General features: G+C 47.4%; 1 protein-coding gene and 1 pseudogene across 1 annotated transcript; both read right to left on the reverse strand.

The window, feature by feature from the left end:
- Window positions 1-4,530: 4,530 nt before the first annotated feature.
- LOC144388391 (general transcription factor II-I repeat domain-containing protein 2-like) lies at window positions 4,531-12,893 on the reverse strand (annotated as a pseudogene).
- A 3,314-nt stretch (window positions 12,894-16,207) lies between these two features.
- LOC120827460 (extracellular calcium-sensing receptor-like) lies at window positions 16,208-21,180 on the reverse strand. The gene is made up of 8 exons (XM_040190354.2): window positions 20,942-21,180; window positions 20,390-20,684; window positions 20,016-20,305; window positions 19,528-19,823; window positions 19,094-19,299; window positions 18,786-19,007; window positions 18,558-18,681; window positions 16,208-17,377 (listed from the first exon to the last, which is right to left on the reverse strand). Exons 1-8 carry the CDS (start codon window positions 21,046-21,048, stop codon window positions 16,479-16,481), a joined length of 2,439 nt encoding a protein of 812 aa, XP_040046288.2. The 5' UTR covers window positions 21,049-21,180; the 3' UTR covers window positions 16,208-16,478.
- Window positions 21,181-27,785: the final 6,605 nt, after the last annotated feature.

Raw genomic sequence — 27,785 nt, forward strand, 5'->3', positions numbered from 1 at the left:
ATTAAATGTGACAAAAGTTCAAATGTAAATAAACAAGTGTAATGTGCACATCATGGGATTTCTTATTGAACTTTGCTTTTGCAGCCACAATGTAGTTTGTTTCTTTTACGGTTTGCATCCAAAAAAATGCAGAATCAGAAATTTTCTTAAAAGTGTAAAAATGTTGGAGTGAGACTATTGAGACTATTATGCGAATATTCTAAATTAGATTAATTGAAACTGTCAGAAAGGTACTTTGGGGAAGATAAGACTCAGACGCAGAGTTTGCAGGAAAATAAAAAGGACTTTAATAGTAAAAAATTCCAGAACTCAAATGTCCAAAAACGTAGTCAGGGAACAGGAGGCAAGAACTGGGACATGGACATGAGCTTCCGAACGATTAACAATGACGCGACAAGTGACAAAAGAAACATGGCTTAAATACACTAGGGAGGTGCAGGTGATTGGACACAGGTGGAACAATCATGACACGGCAGACAATCACAGGGGATGACAGGACAAGGCAGGAAGTGAAGTTACCCAGGGACACAAGAGGCAGAAAACTACAAAATAAAACGGGACATGAACCCAAACCGTGACAGGACTCCCCCCTCACGGGGAAAATTCCAGATGGCCCAAACCTGGCAAAGAACAGACAAGGGGCGGGAGGGAAGGAAACCAAAGACGCTGGTCGGGCCCCCCGAGGAACTCTGGCGGGCGGCCCGGCGGGCTGCCAGACGGCCGGGGAGCTTCCAGGGGTCGGCCTGGAGGACGGTCAGCAGTCCGGCTCCGGAGCGCCGACTGCAGGGCACTGGAAGTCTTCGTAATCGCCGGCTGGGGAACACGGCACGCCTCCGTAATCGCCGGCTGGGGAACACGGCACGCCTCCGGAATGTCCGGCTGGAGGGCACTGCACGCCTCCGGAATCGCCGCCTGGAGGGCACAGGAAATGTCCGGAGTCGCTGGCTACGCGGCACAGGAAGCCTCCGGAGTCGCTGGTTCAGTCCCCGCCAGAGCCCCCACCCCAAGAGCCGGATCCCAGACGGCCCACTGACCACCAAGGGGAGGGGGCTGGTACCGGGGTCGGGGGCTTGGATCGAGGGGCCGGTACGGGAGTGGTGGGGCCGGCACCGGGGTCGGGGGCTTGGATCGCGGGGCCGGTACTGGGTAAGTCGGAACCGGGAGTGGTGGGGCCGGTACCGGGGTCGGGAGTCGAGGACCTGGGTCGGGAGGCCGGGAAGGGAAGCTGCTGCGGCCCAGCGCTGGAGGCTGTCCGCTCCGGCCGAGCGTGGAGAGCGTGGGTGGCCTGGAGCCGGACCGCGAGGTCCATCACCCGCTCCCAGTGTGATCCGCTGCCGGACGACCACGAGATGGCCTCCTCCTCCGGAGGCGACGTGGTGGGCGGAGGACGGTGAGAGCGGCGACCCGAATGCCCACGAGGGCTCCGGGAGAGCAGACCGAGTAGGCGAGGATTCCAGCTGGGACCCCAGGGAGGGTTTTTTTCCCATAACGGGCAGCCAGCTGTAGACTGCGTGGCCTGCCCATAGCCAGACGGGTTCCCCGAAACTGTTCCCAGGGAAAAACCTCTGCTGAGTCCTTTCTCGGTCGCGTCATTCTGTCAGGAAGGTACGTTGGGGACGGTACACAGGAAATTGCCAGTGTCAAAGTATTTGAATTCTTCTGGAGTTCTTCCAACAATGGACAGAGTAAAATTGAACCAGAAAACTTCCAGTGTTGGTGAAAATAATCAGAGTTAACAGAGGTTTTACTCTGTCAGTGTCATTGACTCTCTCAGGCTCTGATTCAACAATGATTAGAGCAAGATACCTTCCAGAGTATCACAAAAAATACTCTGGAAAGCCCCGCCCATCAACTTTTCCCGGTCAAACTGAGAATGTGGATTCTGGCATCACCATCTTCCTTGCATCAAAATACTGTGGTAAGTCTTTCTACTATAAACTATTGTCGTTGTTTTTTCTTCATTCGAGTAGAATCTCTATAAGAATAAAGGGACGTATTCATTCACCACACTAGTCAATGTTGGGTACGTGTCTTCAAATACCGAATTTCAAATGGCTAACGTGATATCGATCGGCGGTTAGCTTAAATGTAGCAGCCACATGTCTGACCACGCAACACCAAACTGAACAAAAACGACACGAGGTAACGTTAATATCAGCGAGGACGAGCGGTCGTGCTTATGTGTCATGCTTGCACATTTATTTCAGTAAAATTACGACAAAAATTTGTTGAAGCAGTCATATTTATTATTTCTATTTGAGCCAGAGCAAATCGCTTTAGCGTCACGCCACAATTTGGTCGAGCATAGCGGGACATGTCACGGACATGCGGACATGCTCATAGGACCCGCTAGTTCACCGGCAGACTGCGGAATGCACCGAGTCGACCCAGTTAACGTGAACCGAGCCGCGGCTCCGAGAGGCTTGGTTCACGTCAACTGCTGCTGTAGCCATAGATATACAAAGAGTAGACGCTGCATTGGCTGGTGAGGTGCAAACAAATATTTTTTATTATATTATATTATATACCAGAATATTATTACTGTTACGCCTACTATAAATATTAAAATACGCCGAATCATGTGTCCGGTGTCATGCCTACAAAATCCCGTGAAAATCCGCTTTTGTATTCAGCGAGTGATGCGCTGACACTTCATTGCGCCAGCTGACAGATCACACTGAGTGGAGCGGGTGACCGGTCCAAGTTGGCGGCCCCACGGCTCGTCAGCACCACTAGGCAGCAGCGGTCGATGTCTATTCTTGATGTCTATGGCTGTAGCTGCTGTAAGCTTAATTTATGCTTCCACGTTACGGCGGCAGCGTAACCCCGTCATTAAGCAAGTTCTCCGTTGCTCTACAGTTCCTCCCCCATGCCGCTAGGGGGGTGTTGCTGTGTGTGTTTCTGCGGTTGCCGAATCCTTGGTGAGCCGAAGAACAAATGCTCATATTGAAGCGCAGGCTACGGAGAAGACGTAATTTACAACACTGGTTCACCCACTGAGGGACCTGGATGAGCAATTGGACTTTTGATACTTTCGAATGTCAACAACTGCCGCAAATTACGTTCTGAGCGGACCAATCACAGCACTTGCGGTCAACGTCAACTCGACTCGCAGTTAGATTTTTTCGGAGGTGCACGTCAGGCTACGGCGGAGGGGTCTACGTAGTTACTTAATATGTATACATATTTTCTTTTTTATTTCAGATAGTTCTTTAATGTACTGTGGTGCTCTGGTGGTAAGTAATAAGTTGATGTACTTGACCGAAAATTTTGTTGTGTTTGTGATTTTTAAAGCTGAAATAGGGTATTTTCAGGTTGTCAGCTTGTACTGGTGTTGTGGATCATAATGTTGATTTCAGTTTGCTGTCATTGCAGATACCATCATGTTGATCAAAACATTCCTGTCACCCAGCACCAACCAAGATCTTTGCCACTGTGATAAGATGTGAGCTTTACATGTTTTAGGTTTACATTTGATGCCAATATTTCATGTTTACTTGGAATAAATAGGTATTACAGTATGGATACAATTGTCGGTGTGTTTTCCCCCTGCATAGATATGCAACACTGGTAGGAGTTGGTTAAAAATCAAAACTCTTTGGAGTGATTTCATAATCAACATAGTGTAAAGTAGGTTTATCACTGGAAAAGTAATTTATTTTATAACTCTTTAGTGTTACATGCGAATAACAGTATGGGTGTTACTTCTCACATAGTGTAAAACTTGATTGACACTTCTTAGAGTTAATATTATTACACTAAACTGCACCAAGTGTAACATTTTAACTCTTACCAGAGTAAAATTGACTCTGGAAATTTAACTCTGTGTTCGGTGTACATTTTACACTCTGTAGATAGGAACCATGTGTTCACTAAGGTAGTGTTAAAATTGACTCTAAGTCAGGGGTGTCAAACTCATTTTCACCGAGGGCCACATCAGCATAATGGCTGTCCTCAAAGGGCCAGATAAATCTTATAAAACTAAACTTATAAATGTAACTAAATGTAATCGAATGTAATGTAAAATAAATGTAACTACTCCTTAATGTTAAATAACTCATTTATTATAACTTATTCAAGTGACAATTACAGTTGTTTGCTTGTTGCTCTAACATAAATCCTTTTAAATTTTGTCAGCTTATGAAAACCCACATAACCCCATTAATGAAGGATCAAACTGTCTAAGTGAATAAAGAAAAATAACATAAAACTGTGCTGCAAAGAACATGACACATGTAGCATTTTACAAAAAAAGGCTGCACACAGCCTTGCATCCAACTGATGGTTTGATGACAACAATTTGTCTGCATACACACATAAGACCTGCAAACATTAAATAATTACAACAGCAGCTACACATAAATAATATGTAATCAACTAAAAATACCAAAATAAAGGTTGACTCAGTTCACAACTATATTGGTCTAAGTTTTTCGCATTAAATTAAATTAAATTGCACACAGTTTAACTGTTCTTCTTCTTGGTTGAATTACATTTTATTATATTTTAATTAAGTTTTTAAAAAAATGCTTACCTGTGTGTTTTCTGACCAGATGTCTGACACCGTTTTCCCGTTGCCATGTCATCGGTGAGGCGTGATCTGTGCTTGTTTTTGTTCAGATTCATTATGGAAAAAAACTGTTCGCACAGATAGGTGCTCCAAAACAGGGACAGAACACGGGCAGCATGAAGTCGAAGCTGTGGCATCAAACCAGGGGGCAGCAGACGGTAAAAGTCCTGGATTGCAGCATCCTGGAACTTTGCTCTTAGGCCACTGTCGCTTTGAAGCTCAATTAGCTCCATCTGAAGGTGTTGGGGTGCAGTGCAGACATCGGTGGTGAAAGGATTGGCAAAGCTCTGAAGTCAGAGAAGCGCTGATCAAACTCAGTCTTTAACCAGCTCAGTTTGGTAGCCAACTGAACACATGAAAAAGTCTCCGGAAATGAGGCTGACATGCTCTGACAAACAGGAAAGTGGACAAGATTGTCCTGTTTCACTTGCCACATCCATAAGTCCAATTTACGCTGGAAAGCCGTGATCGTGTCGGACATCTGCGTGATGACTTGTTTGCGTCCCTGCAGGTTCTGATTCAGCTGGGCGAGATGGTCGGTTATGTCACAGCAAAGTCACACATTGGATCTGATAGTTCAGACATGAGTTTTCCTTTACTCCCTTCCCTGAGCTCAAAAAATCGTTTGAGGACTTTGCTCCTACTCAGCCACCGCACTTCTGTATGGTACAGCACATCCCCGTGTTCCGAGCCCATCTCCAGCAAAAACTGCTGGAACTGACGGTGATTCAGGCCACGCGCCCGAATGAAGTTCACTGTTTTCATGACTGTGGTCACAATGTCCTCCATCCCCAGCACCTTCCCACACAAAGCTTCTTGATGGATAATGCAATGATACGTTATCAGAGGCGTGTGACAGTTCATTTTTTGCATTTTCCCCTTCATTAGTCCAACCAAGGCCACTTTTCCTCCAAAAATTGCCGGTGCACCGTCTGTAGTTAATCCTACCAAGTTTTCCCACTGCATTGCTGTGGTGGCGGGCGTGGTTTGGCTCGGCTGCAGGGGGGGACTGAGAAGGGAGTGGTTCAGGGAACGGTGCCGGGGGAGGCAATTGGCCTCAGCTGATGTTAATCAGCAACCAGTATTCTGCTGTTAAGTATCAGAGATCCGGTGACAGCGAGAGAGCGAGGCGAGGAGGCTGGAGCCGGTGGCGTTGTGTGTGTGTGAAAATATAAATAAAAACATTTATAATGGACCCGACTTCCTCGTGCTCGTCATTCCAAGACCCCCCCAGAGGACCAACCTGTTACAGTGGCGCCCAACTTGGCTGGGGGGAGGAAATGACGGCTGACGGACACCGGCAGGGGATGCCGACCCAGCCGCTTGTGGCGCTCGGCCAGATGATCGGGGAGCTGGCGGCCATCCAGAAGGAGCAGGCAGAGGCGAACCGGCAATTCCTGGGGGCGCTCCAAGCCCAGGTGGAGAGACAGGCCCGGGCGCTGGAACAGCTGGCGGCGCAGCCCGCGGCCGCGCCGCTGACGCAGGGGCCCGCTGCGTTCGCCGGGCTCACGCTTCAGCGAATGACTGGGGACGACGACGTCCAGTCCTTCTTGGAGACCTTCGAGGCGGCGGCGGAGGCGTGCGGCTGGCCAGCGGGGGAGTGGCTGGTCCGGCTTTTACCTCTCCTGACCGGGGAGGCGCAGGCCGCGGCCATGGGGCTGCCACCGGCGGCGCGGCGCGACTACGCCACCGTTAAAAAGGCCGTGGTGGACAGACTGGGGCTGTTGCCGGAAGACCACCGCCGGCGATTCCGCGAAGCCAGGCTGGGGCCCGGGGACCGCCCGTTCGCGTTCGGCCAGCGGCTGAGAGATGCCGCCACGAGGTGGCTGCAGCCAGACGGCGCTGGAGGGGTCCAAGGGGTGTTGACGCGAGTGGTCCTCGAGCAGTTCGGGGAGGGGCTCCCGGCCAGGACAGCGGCGTGGGTCCGGTGCCACCGTCCGACTGCCCTGGAGGCAGCATCGCCCTGGCGGAGGACCATCTGGCGGTGCATCCCAGCGGGCGGAGTGACTGTGAGAATTCGCCAGCGTTGGCCGGAACAGGAGCTGCGCCGCGACCCAGGCCAGCTCCGCGGCTGGTGCCTTTTTCCCTGCCCACAACCCACCGACCTCGGGGAACTCGAGCACCCTTCCCGACCCACAGAGAGGTTCTCAAGCGCCGGAGCAGCAGTGTTGGAGGTGCGGGCGGCTCGGCCACCTCCGAGAGAGAGTGCCCGCTGAGAGAGGTGGGACAGGTGATCCGAGTTGCCGGCGTTCCGGCACCCTCCCCCCGTCCGGGAGCGACGTACCGCGTTCCGGTAAGAATCCAGGGGGTACACGCCAGGCGATGGTGGATTCGGGCTGCACGCAGTCTATGATTCATCAGAGCCTGGTTCGTCCGGGGGCATTGGTGGAGGCAGACCAGGTGAGAAAAAGGTGTGTGCATGGGGATGTTCACGAGTATCCTGTGGTATCGGTGGAAATTAGATATGCGGGGAAAAAGCATAGAATGAAGGTCGCGATTAGCTCCCACCTGACGCACCCTGTCATTTTAGGTACAGATTGGCCGGAGCGCACGCTGATATCGCTTTGTGTTAGTTCTCGTGGATTACGCAACACGGTATCCGGAGGCAGTGCCGTTGCGCAATATCTCTGCAAAGAGCGTCGCGCAGGCTCTGTTTCAGGTCTTCTCCCGAGTTGGAATCCCTAAGGAGATTCTGACTGACCAGGGCACCTCGTTCATGTCGCGCACACTGAGAGAACTTGGACGACGTGATTATCCACAGCACCACCTGGGCGGAGCATGTGCGGCAGGTGAGCGCGGTGCTGGAGGCGCTGGGACGGGCGGGGCTCACCGCCAACCCGGGGAAGTGTGCGGTTGGACGGGTGGAGGTACGGTATTTGGGGTACCACTTGGGGGGCGGGCAGATGCACCCTCAGGTGGACAAGACGACAGCTATCGCGGCCTGCCCGCGGCCCAAGACCAAAAAAAGAGGTGAGGCGGTTCTTGGGGCTGGCAGGGTATTCCAGGCGGTTCATCCCCGGCTTCGCGGCCCTCACCAGCCCCTTGACCGACCTGACCCGGAAAGGTGCGTCAGATCCGTTCCAGTGGTCGGAGCAGTGCCAGCAGGTGTTTGAGAAGGTAAAACAGGCTCTCTGTGGGGAACCACTCCTTCATACTCCTAACTTCTCTCCCCTTTATTCTGCAGACCGACACGTCGTGTCAGGGGGCTAGGGGCCGTTTTGTCCCAGGAGGTGGGGGGGGTGGACCGCCCCGTGGTGTACATCAGTAGGAAGCTGTCCGAGAGGGAGGCCAGGTACAGCACAGTAGAGAAGGAGTGCCTGGCCATCCGGTGGGCGGTCGACTCCCTACGCTACTACCTCCTGGGACGCTCATTCACCCTCTGTTCGGACCACGCCCCGCTCCAATGGCTCCACCGCATGAAAGATGCTAACGCCCGGATCACTCGGTGGTATCTGGCTCTACAGCCTTTTAATTTCAAGGTGGTCCATAGGCCGGGGGCGCAGATGGTCGTGGCGGACTTTCTGTCCCGCCCTCTCGAGGGCGAGGGGGGGGGGGGGGGGGGGGGGTTCGGCCGGATGGCTCCCCGGCCTAAGTCGGGCGGTGGGGGTATGTGGTGGCGGGCGAGAGAGCGAGGCGAGGAGGCTGGAGCCGGTGGCGTTGTGTGTGTGTGAAAATATAAATAAAAACATTTACAATGGACCCGACTGCCTCGTGCTCGTCATTCCAAGACCCCCCCAGAGGACCAACCTGTTACAAATGCATTTTTAACTACGGACTTCTCCACCGCATCAAAATGTCCTGTCCCGTCGTGGTCCAATGCATTGCAGCCACATTGCAGCCCAACAGCTCCTCAGTGATAGAGAGGTCTGACTTTACGCCTCTAATAAAAATTGATAACTGCGCTGTGTCCGTGTTATCTGTGCTTTCATCAACCGCTAATGAAAAAGCTGTGTAGCTGCGTGTCTCCTCGGCCAGCTGTGTTGTAAGATTTTCTGCTAGTTCCTTCACTCGGTCGGCGATGGTGACATTTTTAAAAGTCTGTAACTGGTCGGGACACACCTGCTCACAGACCTTCAGCAGGCACTGCTTCAAAAACGCTCCCTCTGAAAAAGACTTGGAAGCGTGGGCGATTTCTTCAGCCACAATGAAGCTAGCTTTCATCGCGGCCTCGTTTTTGGCTGTGGATTTCATGAACAAACTCTGCTGCGACCGCAGTTTGCCTTTTAATTCTTGGGCAATTTGTTGCTTTTCTTGAAGGCTAGCTTTAGCGTACTTAGCTCCGTGTTTGGTGTCAAAATGTCGATGCAGTTTGTACTCTTTGACAACCGACACCGCCTCGTAAAACAAAAGACATACCGGTCTTTCTCCTTGAAGCACAAACAAGTATTCGCCTTCCCATCTTTCTTGAAACAGTCTTCCGTCTGCATCAACTTTTCTCTTTCTGGACATTTTGGGATCATTATTTATATCTCAATTCCACTCGTTGGCATGGACACTGCCGCGGCTAGCGTAGTCGATTGTGTCGTAGTCGATTGTGGGAAATGTAGTTTTTGTAAATATTTTTAGACACTCAAAACTTTTAAGCTCTCGCGGGCCACATAAAATGACATGGCGGGCCACATCTGGCCCGCGGGCCTTGAGTTTGACACTTGCTTTAAGTGTTGTATTGACACTGGCGATTTTACTGTGTTGGACACAGACGCAGAGTTTGCAGGAAAACAAAAAAGGACTTTAATAGTCAAAAATTCCAGAACTCAAATTTCCAAAAAGGCAAAAACATAGTCAGGGAACAGGAGACGAGAACTAGGACATGGACATGCTCTTCCGAATGATTAACAATGACTTGACAAGTGACAAAAGACACACATGGCTTAAATACACTAGGGAGGTGCAGGTGATTGGACACAGGTGGAAACAATCATGACACGGCAGACAATCACAGGAGATGACAGGACAAGGCAGGAAGTGAAGTTACCTAGGGAGACAAGAGGCAGAAAACTACAAAATAAAACCGAACATGAACCCTAACCGTGACAGAAACAGAGATTGCATATGGACATAGCGGCTATTTGCCAGTGGGTACATTTATCAAACTGGACGTTAATATGTTTTTAGCCGAGAACGCACATAAGAAAGAAGACCTGTTCTTTTCCCCTTTTTGACTTCAATATATATAGTAAAAGTCCTTTCAATTGTCAGGTAATCTAGCATTAAGTTGTGTTCATTAACTCATTATCTCCACAGCCACAGTAAATTTACCAGGAGAGCTGACATATGCTGGGAAAAAGGTGACCCAGACTAGGACAGCTAGCACAAAGCAAAAGAAAGCCAGCAGGCCGATGTACCCGAGCACCGCCCAGAACCCAATAGTTAAGCCCAGTGCACACTCACAAGAAACACCAGTCAGAGGGGGCTCCAATGAAAGTTAATGAGCACAAGAAACACAGAGTCAGAGAGAAGAGCAGCAGGAAGCTCAGCTCAGAGTTGTTGGCCCTGACAATCGGGGATGTCCTATGACGATGGAAGACAGCCGCTGTTAGGACAGCAAGACAGGCACCTCCAACTGAGAATGCACACAGGATGATTCAAAGGCCCTCGTTGAAGGAAAGAAACTCTACAGGCTTTGGGAGACAATTGTTTCTCTTTGCATTAGGCCAGAATTCCTTGAGGCAAGGGAAGCAATCAGGGGAATCTGAAAAAAATAACAAAAGAAATGGAATTTTTAGCTCTTGTACTCAATATTTGATCTTGTGCAGTACATTACAATAATTAATACATGTAGCATTGCTAATCTCTCCCTTAGGACACAATCATAACAGCAGAGGTTTTCCTTTCTGCAGCACTTTCCGAGTTCCTGGACGACAGCTGTCAGAACAAACTGACACGGGCACCTGGAGACACAGACAAACACTCATAAGTTGATGTGCTTTGAAATGCTGAGGATTAAAGGTTAGGTTCAAATATTTGAAAATTCTGTCTAAAATGTAAACTTGCACGTCATGAAGGGGTTTGTGTTCATGTATTTGTCATTTCAACTTCTGGTGGAAAGAATGAAAGGTGTTGTAAAAGGAAATGTGTTCTTAAGTTCAGCTAAAGCTAAAGTAAGGCTTCACCACTGTCGGACTGAAAGTGCTGTGACTTCAGAACACATCTCTATGCATTCAGTATGGGCAAGAGACGAACAGGGACCAAAAACACAAATTGTAAAATTCCAAGTAGGAATGTGTCATAATATCAATTCTGAACGGAGTTGTAGAGTATGGACTCTGGATCTTCGCTATGTCATCAGTTCCATAACACACGTTCTTCTCTGAGACTCCTGCAAAAAACACACCAAAAGATCCTCATTTTAAATGTCTTTGTTAAGTTAAAATAGATCCTACTTGTAATCAGTCTGGGATTGTGTTTTTAAAGCAGCTTGTACTCCACTCCAGGATAATAAACGTAATACTAGAGCAGATTGATCATACTGGGAGTGTGAGTTAAAGATTTGTCAAACATTCTGACTTTTTTCCAGCCTGCAGTTGAACTGTTCCACTGGCGAGGTGGAGAGGGCTTCAGCGACAGCTCCTCCTCCTCCAATAAATATAGTCAATTAAGAACATCTTCAATTTAGAGTTATTAGACAATATTAGCTGCACTTCCAACGGGAAACAAAATTGCATCAAGGAACAAACACATAGGATTGGATCAAAACTCAACAACAACTTCTTGGTTTACCTTTCAAGTAAAAAATCTGCTTTATAGAATGATTAGCATTGTAAAAATAACACTATTTCCATCTAGAGTACATCCTCTTAGCTTGCACTTCTCTCTCCTAGTAACCTCCCTGAGCATCTTATTGGATCAGGCGTGGTGGTGTAGTTATTTTTCACTGTGTATGTGTAGTGGTGTATGGAGAAAACACCACCAACAACGTAGTCACCATCCGTTGAGAATGCAGGTAGACGAGTGGCACCCTGCAGCTTACATTCCTCAGATGAGCCCTCATCGCTGACTCCAACAGCGGTCCTGTCCTCTGTAAGCCCTGCCCCTTGTTTGACTCCGTCCCCAGAACCTGGCAAAGCAAGGGCTGAGTTCAGCTCATACAAACCCAGCGACACAATCAGACCAACGAACAGAGCAAAGATCTCCATCCCTCAACGGTCCTCATGTGTTTTCACTGCGTTATGTAGATTTTCAAAGCAAAGCTTGCCTCAGATTGTACGTCAGCTTTCTCTACGTCAGAGAGAGGATGTTCTCATGGGCCTTTGATTAACCCTTGTCAAAGCCTTTCTGTGAACTTTTCTTGTATTGTGAGAAAAGCTCACATTATTTTTTGACTCCTTCTCTTATAATAAAATGACCAACACTGAATATGTTCTTACACCTTTATTTTATTACCTTTATTACACCTTTTTTTTGTTGGAGTTGGGGGGCGAGGGGGGGGGGGGGGGGGGGTTCGGCCGGATGGCTCCCCGGCCTAAGTCGGGCGGTGGGGGTATGTGGTGGCGGGCGAGAGAGCGAGGCGAGGAGGCTGGAGCCGGTGGCGTTGTGTGTGTGTGAAAATATAAATAAAAACATTTACAATGGACCCGACTGCCTCGTGCTCGTCATTCCAAGACCCCCCCAGAGGACCAACCTGTTACAAATGCATTTTTAACTACGGACTTCTCCACCGCATCAAAATGTCCTGTCCCGTCGTGGTCCAATGCATTGCAGCCACATTGCAGCCCAACAGCTCCTCAGTGATAGAGAGGTCTGACTTTACGCCTCTAATAAAAATTGATAACTGCGCTGTGTCCGTGTTATCTGTGCTTTCATCAACCGCTAATGAAAAAGCTGTGTAGCTGCGTGTCTCCTCGGCCAGCTGTGTTGTAAGATTTTCTGCTAGTTCCTTCACTCGGTCGGCGATGGTGACATTTTTAAAAGTCTGTAACTGGTCGGGACACACCTGCTCACAGACCTTCAGCAGGCACTGCTTCAAAAACGCTCCCTCTGAAAAAGACTTGGAAGCGTGGGCGATTTCTTCAGCCACAATGAAGCTAGCTTTCATCGCGGCCTCGTTTTTGGCTGTGGATTTCATGAACAAACTCTGCTGCGACCGCAGTTTGCCTTTTAATTCTTGGGCAATTTGTTGCTTTTCTTGAAGGCTAGCTTTAGCGTACTTAGCTCCGTGTTTGGTGTCAAAATGTCGATGCAGTTTGTACTCTTTGACAACCGACACCGCCTCGTAAAACAAAAGACATACCGGTCTTTCTCCTTGAAGCACAAACAAGTATTCGCCTTCCCATCTTTCTTGAAACAGTCTTCCGTCTGCATCAACTTTTCTCTTTCTGGACATTTTGGGATCATTATTTATATCTCAATTCCACTCGTTGGCATGGACACTGCCGCGGCTAGCGTAGTCGATTGTGTCGTAGTCGATTGTGGGAAATGTAGTTTTTGTAAATATTTTTAGACACTCAAAACTTTTAAGCTCTCGCGGGCCACATAAAATGACATGGCGGGCCACATCTGGCCCGCGGGCCTTGAGTTTGACACTTGCTTTAAGTGTTGTATTGACACTGGCGATTTTACTGTGTTGGACACAGACGCAGAGTTTGCAGGAAAACAAAAAAGGACTTTAATAGTCAAAAATTCCAGAACTCAAATTTCCAAAAAGGCAAAAACATAGTCAGGGAACAGGAGACGAGAACTAGGACATGGACATGCTCTTCCGAATGATTAACAATGACTTGACAAGTGACAAAAGACACACATGGCTTAAATACACTAGGGAGGTGCAGGTGATTGGACACAGGTGGAAACAATCATGACACGGCAGACAATCACAGGAGATGACAGGACAAGGCAGGAAGTGAAGTTACCTAGGGAGACAAGAGGCAGAAAACTACAAAATAAAACCGAACATGAACCCTAACCGTGACAGAAACAGAGATTGCATATGGACATAGCGGCTATTTGCCAGTGGGTACATTTATCAAACTGGACGTTAATATGTTTTTAGCCGAGAACGCACATAAGAAAGAAGACCTGTTCTTTTCCCCTTTTTGACTTCAATATATATAGTAAAAGTCCTTTCAATTGTCAGGTAATCTAGCATTAAGTTGTGTTCATTAACTCATTATCTCCACAGCCACAGTAAATTTACCAGGAGAGCTGACATATGCTGGGAAAAAGGTGACCCAGACTAGGACAGCTAGCACAAAGCAAAAGAAAGCCAGCAGGCCGATGTACCCGAGCACCGCCCAGAACCCAATAGTTAAGCCCAGTGCACACTCACAAGAAACACCAGTCAGAGGGGGCTCCAATGAAAGTTAATGAGCACAAGAAACACAGAGTCAGAGAGAAGAGCAGCAGGAAGCTCAGCTCAGAGTTGTTGGCCCTGACAATCGGGGATGTCCTATGACGATGGAAGACAGCCGCTGTTAGGACAGCAAGACAGGCACCTCCAACTGAGAATGCACACAGGATGATTCAAAGGCCCTCGTTGAAGGAAAGAAACTCTACAGGCTTTGGGAGACAATTGTTTCTCTTTGCATTAGGCCAGAATTCCTTGAGGCAAGGGAAGCAATCAGGGGAATCTGAAAAAAATAACAAAAGAAATGGAATTTTTAGCTCTTGTACTCAATATTTGATCTTGTGCAGTACATTACAATAATTAATACATGTAGCATTGCTAATCTCTCCCTTAGGACACAATCATAACAGCAGAGGTTTTCCTTTCTGCAGCACTTTCCGAGTTCCTGGACGACAGCTGTCAGAACAAACTGACACGGGCACCTGGAGACACAGACAAACACTCATAAGTTGATGTGCTTTGAAATGCTGAGGATTAAAGGTTAGGTTCAAATATTTGAAAATTCTGTCTAAAATGTAAACTTGCACGTCATGAAGGGGTTTGTGTTCATGTATTTGTCATTTCAACTTCTGGTGGAAAGAATGAAAGGTGTTGTAAAAGGAAATGTGTTCTTAAGTTCAGCTAAAGCTAAAGTAAGGCTTCACCACTGTCGGACTGAAAGTGCTGTGACTTCAGAACACATCTCTATGCATTCAGTATGGGCAAGAGACGAACAGGGACCAAAAACACAAATTGTAAAATTCCAAGTAGGAATGTGTCATAATATCAATTCTGAACGGAGTTGTAGAGTATGGACTCTGGATCTTCGCTATGTCATCAGTTCCATAACACACGTTCTTCTCTGAGACTCCTGCAAAAAACACACCAAAAGATCCTCATTTTAAATGTCTTTGTTAAGTTAAAATAGATCCTACTTGTAATCAGTCTGGGATTGTGTTTTTAAAGCAGCTTGTACTCCACTCCAGGATAATAAACGTAATACTAGAGCAGATTGATCATACTGGGAGTGTGAGTTAAAGATTTGTCAAACATTCTGACTTTTTTCCAGCCTGCAGTTGAACTGTTCCACTGGCGAGGTGGAGAGGGCTTCAGCGACAGCTCCTCCTCCTCCAATAAATATAGTCAATTAAGAACATCTTCAATTTAGAGTTATTAGACAATATTAGCTGCACTTCCAACGGGAAACAAAATTGCATCAAGGAACAAACACATAGGATTGGATCAAAACTCAACAACAACTTCTTGGTTTACCTTTCAAGTAAAAAATCTGCTTTATAGAATGATTAGCATTGTAAAAATAACACTATTTCCATCTAGAGTACATCCTCTTAGCTTGCACTTCTCTCTCCTAGTAACCTCCCTGAGCATCTTATTGGATCAGGCATGGTGGTGTAGTTATTTTTCACTGTGTATGTGTAGTGGTGTATGGAGAAAACACCACCAACAACGTAGTCACCATCCGTTGAGAATGCAGGTAGACGAGTGGCACCCTGCAGCTTACATTCCTCAGATGAGCCCTCATCGCTGACTCCAACAGCGGTCCTGTCCTCTGTAAGCCCTGCCCCTTGTTTGACTCCGTCCCCAGAACCTGGCAAAGCAAGGGCTGAGTTCAGCTCATACAAACCCAGCGACACAATCAGACCAACGAACAGAGCAAAGATCTCCATCCCTCAACGGTCCTCATGTGTTTTCACTGCGTTATGTAGATTTTCAAAGCAAAGCTTGCCTCAGATTGTACGTCAGCTTTCTCTACGTCAGAGAGAGGATGTTCTCATGGGCCTTTGATTAACCCTTGTCAAAGCCTTTCTGTGAACTTTTCTTGTATTGTGAGAAAAGCTCACATTATTTTTTGACTCCTTCTCTTATAATAAAATGACCAACACTGAATATGTTCTTACACCTTTATTTTATTACCTTTATTACACCTTTTTTTTGTTGGAGTTAGGTCCAACAAACGTCAATCACTTATGGATTTTTGTGTAGTTAGATTGTTAATTGAATAAATGAAAGAATCACATATTTACATTGTTTTTCTTCATACTTTTCTTTTTACTTTATTCTATAGACATTATGCAGTGGTACAACAATATTTGTATGAGACAACACAATATTTTAAAAGGATGTCCACAAAAATTCATTGAAATTAATGAAACATTAAAGGTGACAACAGTTCAAATGTTAATAAGTAGATAAACAAGTGTAATGTGCACATGATGAGATTTTCTATTGAACTTTGATTTTGCAGCCACAATGTAGTTTGTTTCTTTTACAGATCGCATCGGAAAGCTGCTGAATCAGATTTTTAAAAGAGTTCCTTGAAAGTGTAAAAATGTTGGAGTGAGACTATTGAGACTATTATGCTATTATTCTAAATGAGATGAATTGAAGCAGAGATTGCATATAGACATAGCGGATATTTACATTGTGCCAGAGGGTACATTTATCAAAATGGACGTTAATGTGTTTTTAGCCGAGAACGCACATAAGAAACCAGATCTCTTTGTTTCCCCTTTTTGACTTTAATAATTTGAGTAAAAATCTGTTCGATTGTCAGATAATCTAGCATTAAGTTTTGTTCATTAAATATTTCTTTGTGTTTTTCTCCGGCTGAAACAATATGATGAAACACTTTGGTGCAAAAATACACAACATGAGTCCAAAACTGGAGGCCAGAATGGCAAATATCTCCACAGCCACAGTAAATTTACCAGGAGAGCTGACATATGCTGGGATAAAAGTGACCCAGACTGCACAGAATATCAGCATGCTGAACGTGATCAGCTTGGCTTCATTAAAACTATCAGGTAGTTTCCGGGCTAGGACAGCTAGCACAAAGCAAAAGACAGCCAGCAGGCCGATGTACCCGAGCACCGCCCAGAACCCAATAGTTGAGCCCAGTGCACACTCCAGGATGATTTTCTCCTTGTACGTGGTTAGGTTTTTCCTTGGAAAAGGAGGACTAAGAACCAACCAAAGGGTACATATTACGACTTGAATGAAGGTAAAAGACACTACGGTCATTCTTTGCTGTGGAGGACCAAACCATTTCATGACATCACGACCTGGGAGAGTGGCTTTGAACGCCATTAACACGACTATCGTTTTTCCAAGAACACAAGACATACAGAGGACGAAGGTGATCCCAAATGCTGTGTGGCGCAGCATGCAGGACCAGTCAGAGGGGGCTCCAATGAAAGTTAATGAGCACAAGAAACACAGAGTCAGAGAGAAGAGCAGCAGGAAGCTCAGCTCAGAGTTGTTGGCCCTGACAATCGGGGATGTCCTATGACGGTGCAACACAGCCGCTGTTAGGACGGCAAGACAGGCACCTCCAACTGAGAATACACACAGGATGATCCCAAGGCCCTCGTTGAAGGAAAGAAACTCTACAGGCTTTGGGAGACAATTGTTTCTCTTTGCATTAGGCCAGAATTCCTCGAGGCAAGTGAAGCAATGAGAGGAATCTGAAAAGATGAAAAGAGAATATTTTCTATTTAGTCTATCCAATGTTGTGTACTAATGCTGTTGTGTAGTAATGTTAATAATTAATTTTATTCCTAGTTTGCTTTTTAGAGAAGGAAAAACATTTTAGAAAAGTTATGTAAAGAAAAGTACGCTAATCATTAGTAGCATTAAATTATAAATGAGGATAGATAATAGATTCGAAAAAGCTATTCTCGGATGTGTTTCAGAGTAAGCACTATGGAAGGTTACAGCTACAGAGAACTCTTATAGTCCGGCTCTCTGTCCTGAGTGATGGGGACAGGAGGGTGTCATTAGAGGATCTGACGCTGTAAAAGAAGCGTGTTGGTGAAGCAGGTTGGAGAGGTATGAAACGGCTTGGTTCAGTGACTATAAGGACTTTGAATTGGATCCGTTGTGGGACAGGTTGAGGTTCTGGAGGACAGGACTGATGTGATCACAGCAGCGATATTGTGTAGGAGACAATGAGGATAATAGGAAGCATTTATCCAAAGACTCTTAGGACAACCTTATCTGCTAGAATATAGCGTTTAAACTAGTGCTGCCAAACGATTAAAATATTTAATCACGATCAATCACATTTATGTCATATTTAACTGAAAATGAATCACAATTAATCGCTAATTTGTATCTATTCTAAATGTCCCTTCATTTATTTATTTTTACATAATTTTGCTTTATGCAAATGTTTTATTTTATTGAAAAAAAACATTGCCAAACAGGGTGGTACAAAGTACAACTATAAAGTGCACATTTCGGGTAAAGGGTTAGGGTTTTGTACTTAGAAATGATTTCCCTGAAAAAAAATGATTTACATGTTGATGTAAATTAATTTAATAAACGATCATACGTTGGTATGCTGTCGTCCTGGGGTGAGTTTTTACTACAAGAGGAAGGAGCGGTGCTGGATTTGTTTTCTTTTCTACATGTTTTGTGAGTGACATTTGTAGGACTGTCCCTCAAAAAGGATCAAGTAGCTGGGTAACAACATAAAAAAAAGTGAATCTCTCGTGAAAAAAATTGAGAAGGTTAAAATGGGTCTGTTTACCTGACAGCGCTAGTTTAAACATTTATTATGAAGCAGAACGCTACGATCAGAAACAGAACGGCCGCTGACATGTGCCAGCGTTCATCTAATCTACCGTCACAAAGACAGTATACCTGTGGCATTGCTGATCTCTCCCTCAGGACAGGGTATACAATCAAAACAGCAGATGGGTTTTCCTTTCTGCAGCACTTTACGAGTTCCTGCAGGACAGCTGACGGTGCACACTGACACAGGCACCTGGCACATAGATATAAACAAAGTCATACATGGTCTGGTCTGCGACAACGGAAAGGTTCACGTTTTTCAACTCAAATCTGCCAAAAAAATGTTTATCTTCCTACTTGTGTACCACCTTCCACCCAGGTGAGGCTTTTGTTGACACGGAGCTCCTGGCCCGCAGGCAGTGACGCATCGTAGTGTCCTACTGTCACCAACTCAATGCTGCCAGTCTCAGTGTTTTGCCAGTTCACCAGTTCGTACGTGGCCACAGGATCCCCGTTGACGTCAAATGACACTTCGTAACCATTTTGTGAAATATTCACATGTTTCAGTCGTGTAAGAACCTGTGAATGGAAAGGATGAGACTTGCATTTCAAGTCGTACTGTAAGTAAAAAGGACAATAGGATATTCACATTTTTTTTTTCCCACCTGTTCGATCTCTATGCTGGTGAGTTTGTTGCACTGGGTTATATAATGTGTTTCCTGACACACTGCGTTATGAATGGCATGTGCTATAGCATAAACAGCCTTGTACACCATGTTAGTGATTCGAAGCTGAGATGTGTCAGTGTACGGGCTGTGGATTTTGTTTATGTCTTCAGTTCCATCACACACATTCTTGTCCGTAGCTGATCCTGAAAACACAGCATTTCATAGTCTTGACAGTAATAGATTATTATGAAATGAACGTATGTCATTGTTCAACATGAAGATATCTCCATAGTAATCAAGGGGTTTGCATGAAAAGAACTGTTAACATTTTCACTGACAGTTTGAACTGGACTAAAAAAAACATAGCAGAACACACCGAAGGGTCCAACTTTGGTTGTCTTTTATGTTGTATTAAATTTAATTCAACCCACTTTTTTCCAGCCTGCAGTTGAATTGTTCCTCCCAGAACTCAGTCAGCACCGGAGAGGCAGACACTTCAGATGGAGGGAGATCCAGCAGGAAGTCTCTCAGACCTGGGATGACAGATCGCTCAATGCCAAATCCGATTGCTCCAGCGCAGAAACGGAACTTCAGCATGGATGGGTCAGTTACCCAGGACTCGCTGCCTATCCACTGGCGAGGTGGAGAGGGCTTCAGCGACAGCTCCTCCAGCAGAATCCTAAAGTCTCCAGGTGTTGTAAATGCCACGATTACCAAAGCTGTCGACCTAGAGAGAAATTGAGTTATATTATGATACCAATATAAAAATAAAGGACTTTAAAAATATGTACCAAGATAGTTAACAGAAACATGTGTGATGTGTTTTTTTCATTTTTGTGCGTGTTCATTTGCAGTGTTGGATTTAATTGAAATGTCCATGAGGAACAATTTTTAGCACATAATCATGGAATGCAGAAACCTGCGGATGATGTCAGCTACTCTCTGGATCCTGCTTCGCGGGTTGGTCCGATAGAAAGATTCAGAATATTCCACACAGATCCCCTCTTTGTGCGCTGCGTCCAGGAAAGACCCCATGCCACTGTTCCCATAATCGGAATCCGACCGGATAGCACCTATCCAAGTCCAACCAAAGTGTTTGACCAGCTTTACCAGCGCGTCAGCCTGGAACTGGTCACTCGGAATGGTTCTGAAGAAACTGGGGTACTGTTGCTTATCAGACAGGCATGCACAGGTGGCAAAGTGACTAACCTAGAGGAAAACAACTTATTATTTAACAGGACCGATTCTAAAATGGTCTAAACCACAACGTTTGCATTGATTTAAGATATTTACCAGCGGAATATTAAAGGGCCCAATGATGCGCGACATGCTGATGGATGGCGTGGACCCGGACTCACCGACGACGGCCATCACTTTACCCGACTGAGTGCAATTGTCCCCGGCGTAAAACACTGAGTCCAGACCGCTTAGAAGCTCGAATGCCACGTGCACAGCAACAGGCACAGACGCGCATGAGTCGTAGATCTGATAACCGAGTTTGATGCCCGGCAGCAGTTTCGTGCTGTTGTTGATCTCCTCGATGGCAAAGATCATAGTGCGCGAGAAACGCAGTTCACGGGAGTTGATGCTGAAAAATAAATATAGTCAATTAAGAACAACCTTCAATTAAGAGTTATTAGACAATATTAGCTGCACTTCCAACGGGAACCAAAATTGCATCAAGGAACAAATTCAACACATAGGATTAGATCAAAACTCAACAACAACTTCTTGGTTTACCTTTCAAGTAAAAAATCTGCTTTATAGAATGATTAGCACTGTAAAAATAACACTATTTCCATTTAGAGTACATCCTCTTAGCTTGCACTTTTCTCTCCTACTAACCTCCCTGAGCATCTTATTGGATCAGGCATGGTGGTGTAGTTATTTTTCACTGTGTATGTGTAGTAGTGTATGGAGAAAACACCACCAACAACGTAGTCACCATCCATTGAGATTGCAGGTTGACGAGTGGCACCCTGCAGCTTACATTCCCCAGATGAGCCCTCATCGCTGACTCCAACAACGGTCCTGTCTTCTGTAAGCCCGGCCCTTTGTTTCACTCCGTCCCCAGAACCAGGCAAAGCAAGAGCTGAGTTCAGCTCAGACAAACCCAGCGACACGATCAGACCAACGAACAGAGCAAACATCTCCATCCCTCTACGGTCCTCATGTGTCTTCACTGCTTTATATAGATTTTCAGAGCAAAGCTTGCCTCAGATTGTACGTCAGCTTTCTCTACGTCAGAGAGAGAATGTTCTCATGGGCCTTTGATTAACCCTTGTCGAAGCCTTTCTGTGAGCTTTTTTTGCAATATCATCTCTATTATGACTCTTTTCCTTCTACTAAAACTACCAGCACTGAATATGTTCTTAAATATGTACACCTTTTGTGTTTCAGCTCATATTACAGTTAAGTCTTACAAACGTCCATCACTAATTGTTTTATGTAAAGTTAAATTGTTAATTGAATAGGTGAAAGAAATACATATTTACAATTATTTTTCGTCCTACTTTTATATTTACTTTATTCTACAGACATTATTACAGACAGTAGGAGGCGGGTGTTCCCGTGTTTTTTCGGGGGCTAGTCAGGTTTAGTAGCGGGAGTTCTATGTTGTTGTTATTGCCGACTGCAAGTATCGAGGGGAGTGTACCGATAGCGTGGGGTGTATGTTTTCTGCTGCTGAAGAACCAAATAAAGGATTCCTAACAGAACGCTACATTGGTGTCAGAAGTGACTTTGAACGGACAAGATCGTTAAACCCGGTAGAGACCTAGCCGGCTTGCCTGCTGTGGGCATGGATCGTGTCTATCGCTGCAGAAAACCGGGGGGAGCCGCTGCGGGCATTGGCCAATGATGTTGAAAGCTTGTCACAGAGGGTGTATGCCGACATGCCCCCTGTAGTACAGAGCGAGCTGGCGCGGGACCAGTTCATTCTAGGTCTGTCTAGGTCCAGCTCTAGCACCCACAGTCATTGCAGGCGGCCTTAGAGATGGCCGTGGAGAAAATGAATGTGTGTGGTGCAGCTGCTGGAGACTACCATAGAGAGGGACCACCTGTGCTGAGGGCGGCAATGGTGGGCCCCGCAGAGGCAGAGAGACCACCGTGGGTGACTGAAGTGATGGAGCTGATTAGGGCTGTGTCACTACAACAATCACACCGACCGCGACCCGGACCCAGGGTATGCTGAGGGTGCGGCCAACCGGGGCATTTGGCCAGGGAGTGCCCCAAACAGAGCAAGTATCAGGGAAACGGCTGGGGGTCCGCATAGAGGGGGATACGTGGGCCCCAACCGTAACCTCGACCATAGCGCCACAAGCCTCAGCAGCAGCCGAGGGAGCCCAACAGCACAGCCGGGAAAGCCAGACTCCGCTTCTCCCAGAAGCATATGACAACGCAAGCATGGAGCCTGTCGTTACAGTGGGGCACACTGGGAAGGGCAACTCGTGCTATGTCCCTGTTACTGTGGAAGGGTTGGCCTGTTTAGCGCTAGTGGAAACAGGGTCAACAGTAACTCTGTTGAGACCAGATATGATCACAGACTGGACTCTGCTTGCTTGAGTCCCCACTTGTGACCCCACCTCAGTGCGTCTGTGCACAGTTACCAGAGAGCTGGCACCCATGAAAGGCAGAGGTCTGCTGACCATATTGGTAGGGCGGGGGGGGGGGGGGGGGGGGTGGCGGTGTGTCACCGAGGTGTGGATAGCTGCAGTACAGTACCCATGTATCCTGGGGTTGGACTTTTTGAGAGCCACGGGCTGCCAGTCTTACAACGGGGCACAGTGAATCTCTAAGGAGGGCCTGTCGTCACGTTGGTCTCCACCCTCAACCCATCGCTGCCTTCCCCAGGACCTCCAGCACCAGCAGTGAGTACGGAGGAGATGTTTCCTTGCAACTTTTTCCCCCTCGCTGGCCCCCCCTTGTCCTCACTCAGGCCTTTCCCCCGGCCAACCCCACCATGAGCCATGCAGAGGAGGGGGGGGGGGGGGCGGGGGCGGTGAAAAGGGAGGTGTGGAGCAAGAACTGTAGTGGCCTACAGCCCTGGCAGCAGGATCACCTGTGGCAGCTGGCGGGTGTCATCGACAGCCCCTGAGCAGCAGCAGTTGTCATGGTCCAGAAGAAGATTTGCGGCTGGCGACTGTGTGGATTACAGGCCGGTAAACGGGGTGACCAAGAAGGATTCATATCCACTACCCCGCATTCACGAGTCCCTAGATTTGGTCTCGGGGTCTTCTTGGTTCTCTTCCTTTGACTTCCGCAGCGGATATTATCAGGTGCCACTCGCTCCGGAGGCCCACCCCAAGACTGCTTTCTGAACTGGACGTGGGTTGTGGCAGTTCAAGGTGCTCAGTTTTGGACTTTGTAATGCCCCTTCATAAGGTTGTTGGACAAAGTACTGGCGGGAGTCCCGCAACAACAGTGCCTGGTCTACCTGGACGACATCCTGGTTCACGGTAGATCATTCGAGCAAGCCTTGACATCGCTGTGGTTGGTTCTGGAAAAAATAAGAGCAGCAGGCCTGAAGCTGCACCCGGAGAAGTGCCATTTCATGCAGAGAGAGGTGTCTTTTTTGGGGCACCGGGTAGGTGGCGAAGGCATTGGCACCATGCGAGAAAAGTTGCAGGCGGTCTGTTACGTTCTGACTCCCCAGGAGGGGAGTGGGATTCACGCGAGGACGTCCTGTGACCAGTAAACGGGTATGGCGTCGTAGGTGCAAGAAAACAACAATACCTGAAGTTGGGGTAAACAGGCTTTTATTTAAGCGCTGTTAACAGGGGAAAATGAGGAGGGCTGGCGGTACCAAAGCAAAGAAAGGAACAAAATGCCTCCCACCCCCTTACCTGTCCTATCTCCCAACGAAAACCACTAACTGGCACACTAACAAGGCGCCCTAACCAAACTTACAGTAGGTGGCCCAGCCAGGTGTAGCTAGTGTTGTTAGACAGGAGAGTAACCCTACGTGCAGGTATGTAAACTCCGGAGCAGGGCTAAACTACTCCTCATCCCCCTGTAAGAAAAATAACAAAGAAAAAACACAATTAATTGAATACACAGTACACCAAATCACCAGAACTAAATAACTACCATACACCAGCACTCCATACACACAACCGGAGTGACACCCTTCTTCGGGTGAACCAAACACAGGGGTACATATACTGACAGAAGGGCATGATGGGATTGGAGATGAGTGGAAACAGCTGAACCGGGTAACGAGAGTGGGTGGAGCCAAGATGAACGGAGATCATGGATGATCAGTACCACCTGTATGAATGAACACACACACACACACACACAGAACAGGGGACGTAACACGGTCGCAGAGTGGCCCACCCCCAACGGCCAAAAACAGTTAAAGAGTTTTCTTGGCCTGGCCTCGTACTACAGGAGGTTTGTACGAGGGTTTGCTGGCACTGCTGCACCCCTGTTCCAGCTGCTGCAGAAGGACAGAGATTTTTCCTGGACGGAGCAATGCCAGATGGCATTCAATAACCTGCGGTGCGCCCTGGCAGTGGCTCCGGTTCTTGCCCCAGCCGACCCCAGCTTGCCTTTCATGCTGGACACGGATGCCCTTTCATGCTGGACACGGTGGCTCATCTCATTCAAAGAGCTAGAGGGACAGGTGGCCAGGTGGTTGGAGAAGCTCCAGGCTTTCGACTTCAAAGTGGTGCACCGTGCTGGGAAACGCCACACTAATGCCGACGCGCTCTCACGACGACCGTGTGCCGCAGAAGGGTGCCACTACTGCGAACGAAGAGAGACTCACGAGCAGGAGCTGCGAGAGGAGGAGGGGGACGGTGCAGCAGTTCGGCGGCTGGAGGAGGTTGGGGGCCAGGAGCGGCAGGCAGTGGACAAAGACAATCATGTTGATATTTAAAATATGAACAATTCACCAATTTACACACAAATTTATTGTGTGGTGGAAATATAAAACTAAAATTGTAACACAGAATCCAATATTCATAATTATCTAAACTCATGGATTAAAAACTCTAACTGCATTTTTCATGACGCTTTCAAATCTACTACAATTATCTTCTTCTCTATGGACAAACAGACTTTATAATGGCTAAATGCATTAAACAATGTTAAAAAGTATGTGCACATTTCATCAGCAACATCCTCTTAGTGCCTACTTAGTCTCTCTTACTTACCTCCCTGGGCATCTTACTGGAGTGACCGGTGGAATGTCAGAGTCAGACAGTGGGGGACCGGGCTCCGTTGATGAGCCCGACTGCCGACGGGAAGAAACTGTTCGTGTGGCGGGAGGTCTTAGTCCTGATGGACCTCAGCCTCCTGCCAGATGGAATGGGCACAAACAGTTTTTGTCTGGGTGAGAGGGGTCGGCTGCGATCTTTTTAGCTCGCTTCAGAGACCTGGAAGCGAACAAGTCCTGCAGGGACGGCAGATTGCAGCCGATCACCCTCTCTGCAGAGCGGATGACGCGCTGCAGCCTGCCCTTGTCCTTGGCTGTGGCTGCAGCGTACCAGACGGTGATGGAGGAGCAGAGGATGGACTCGATGATGGCCGTGTAAAAGTGAACCATCTTTGGCAGGTTGAATTTTTTCACTTGCAGGTGGAGTCGGGCACGTGCAGCTGGGAGAGATTGTCCTGCAGCAGAGACGGGATGATGGTGTTGAAGGCAGAGCTGAAGTCAACAAACAGGATCCTGGCGTAGGTTGCTGGGGAGTCCAGATGCTCGAGGATGTAGTGGAGGGCCATGTTGACAGCATCATCCACAGACCTGTTGGCTCTGTAGGCGAACTGCAGGGAGTCCTGGAGGGGGTCGGTGAGGGACTTCAGGGGGGTGAGGACTAGTCGTTCAAAAGACTTCATGACTACAGAGGTCAGGGCGACGGGCCTGTAGTCATTGAGTCCTGTGATCCTGGGCTTCTTGGGAACAGGGATGATGGTGGAGGCCTTGAAGCAGGCTGGTATGTGGCATGTCTCCAGGGAGGTGTTGAAGATGTCAGTGAATACTGGAGACAGCACAATGCTTCAGGGTGTGAGGGGAAACGGAGTCCGGGCCGGCTGCCTTATGGGGATTTTGTCTTTTAAAGAGCCGGTTAACGTCTCTCTCCAGAATAGAGAGGGTCGTTGCTGGTGGGGGAGGGGAAGGTGATATAGATGAAGAGGTGTGGGGGAGGGAGGGAAGGGGGACTGGGGCAGTTTGGTGGAGCTGTGGGGGATGGGATCAGGACATTGTCTTTCGAATCTGCAGTAGAACTCATTCAGCTCGTCTGCCAGGCGGAGATCATTCATGGAGTGGGGTTTTTTTGGCTTGTAGTTAGTGAGGTGTTTGAGGGCTCTCCAAACTGAAGCAGAGTCACTTGCTGAGAACTGTTGTTGGAGTTTCTTAGAGTACAGTCGTTTAGCATCTCTCACCGCCTTGCTAAACTTGTATTTTGACTCTGTCTACAAGTCTTTGTCCCCACTCCTAAATGCCTGATCCTTCTGCAGGCGTAGTGTTCTGAGTTCCGCTGTGAACCAGGGTTTGTCGTTGTTGTAACTCACCCTGGTGCATGATGGTACACAGCTGTCCTCACGGAAGCCAATGTAGGAAGTTACAGCCTCTGTGAACTCATCCAGACTGTCAGTAGCAGCCCTGAAACCATCACAGTCTGTGCAGTCAAAGCACGCCCGAAGATCCTCCAGCGCCTCACTGGTCCAGTTCTTGAATTCCCTCACCACAGGTTTGCAGGGCTTTAGTTTCTGCCTGTATGCAGGAATCAGATGGACCATGACGTGCCTCGTGCACGTTGCCCGCCGGCGGCATGTAAACACCGACCAGGACGAATAAAGCGAACTTACGGGGGGAATAAAAAGGTTTGCAGCTGATGAAGAAAGTTTCCAGATCAGGGGAACAGTGTCCGCGGTCCGCTCGGAACAGCTGGAAACCCGCCAGCTGGAGCGCGGAGTCCGGTATCGATCCGCAGAGCCACGTCTCTGTGAAGCACAAAACGGAGGATGTAGAAAAGTCTCTGTCTCTCCTCACCAGCAGCTGAATTTCGTCTAGTTTGTTGCACAGTGAGCGCACGTTGGAGAGAAAGATGCCTGGCAGCGGAGTGCGAGAACCACGCTTGCGGAGTCTCACCCAGCGAGCCGGCCCGTTTTCCTCTCCTATGGCGTCTCACCACGTGGCGAAAGGTGAGCGCACCTTTGACTAGAATGTCCAGTAATTCCAAGGAAGATAGCAGGGAAGTTGGAAGTAACTCCGCTGAAGTTGTTCCACGGATGTTCAAGAGCTCATCTCTGGTGAAAGAGCTCCGGGAATCGCAGCAAGAAACATAATTAACAACAAAGACAACAAAAAATGAAGCGCACCGAAGCACCATGGCAGCCATCATCGGCGCCATCTTGGATGTAGCTAAAGCTTGCCTCAGATTGTACGTCAGAGAGAGGATGTTCTCAAAGGGCTTTGAATAACCCTTGTCGAAGCCTTTTTTGAGCTTTTTTTTACAAAACAATCTGCATTATAACTCTTTCTCTTCTAATAAAATTAAAGTGTAATGTGCACATCATGGGATTTTTCATTGAACTTCGCTTTTGCAGCCACAATGTAGTTTGTTTCTTTTACGGAATATGTCGGAAAAATGCAGAATCAGATGTTTAAAAGAGTTTCTTAAAAGTGTAAAAATGTTAGACTGGGAGCTTGACTATTATGCTAATATTCTAAATGAGATGA

The sequence above is a fragment of the Gasterosteus aculeatus genome, chromosome 1 (genome assembly GCF_964276395.1).
Source record: "Gasterosteus aculeatus chromosome 1, fGasAcu3.hap1.1, whole genome shotgun sequence".
Lineage (NCBI taxonomy): Eukaryota > Metazoa > Chordata > Actinopteri > Perciformes > Gasterosteidae > Gasterosteus > Gasterosteus aculeatus.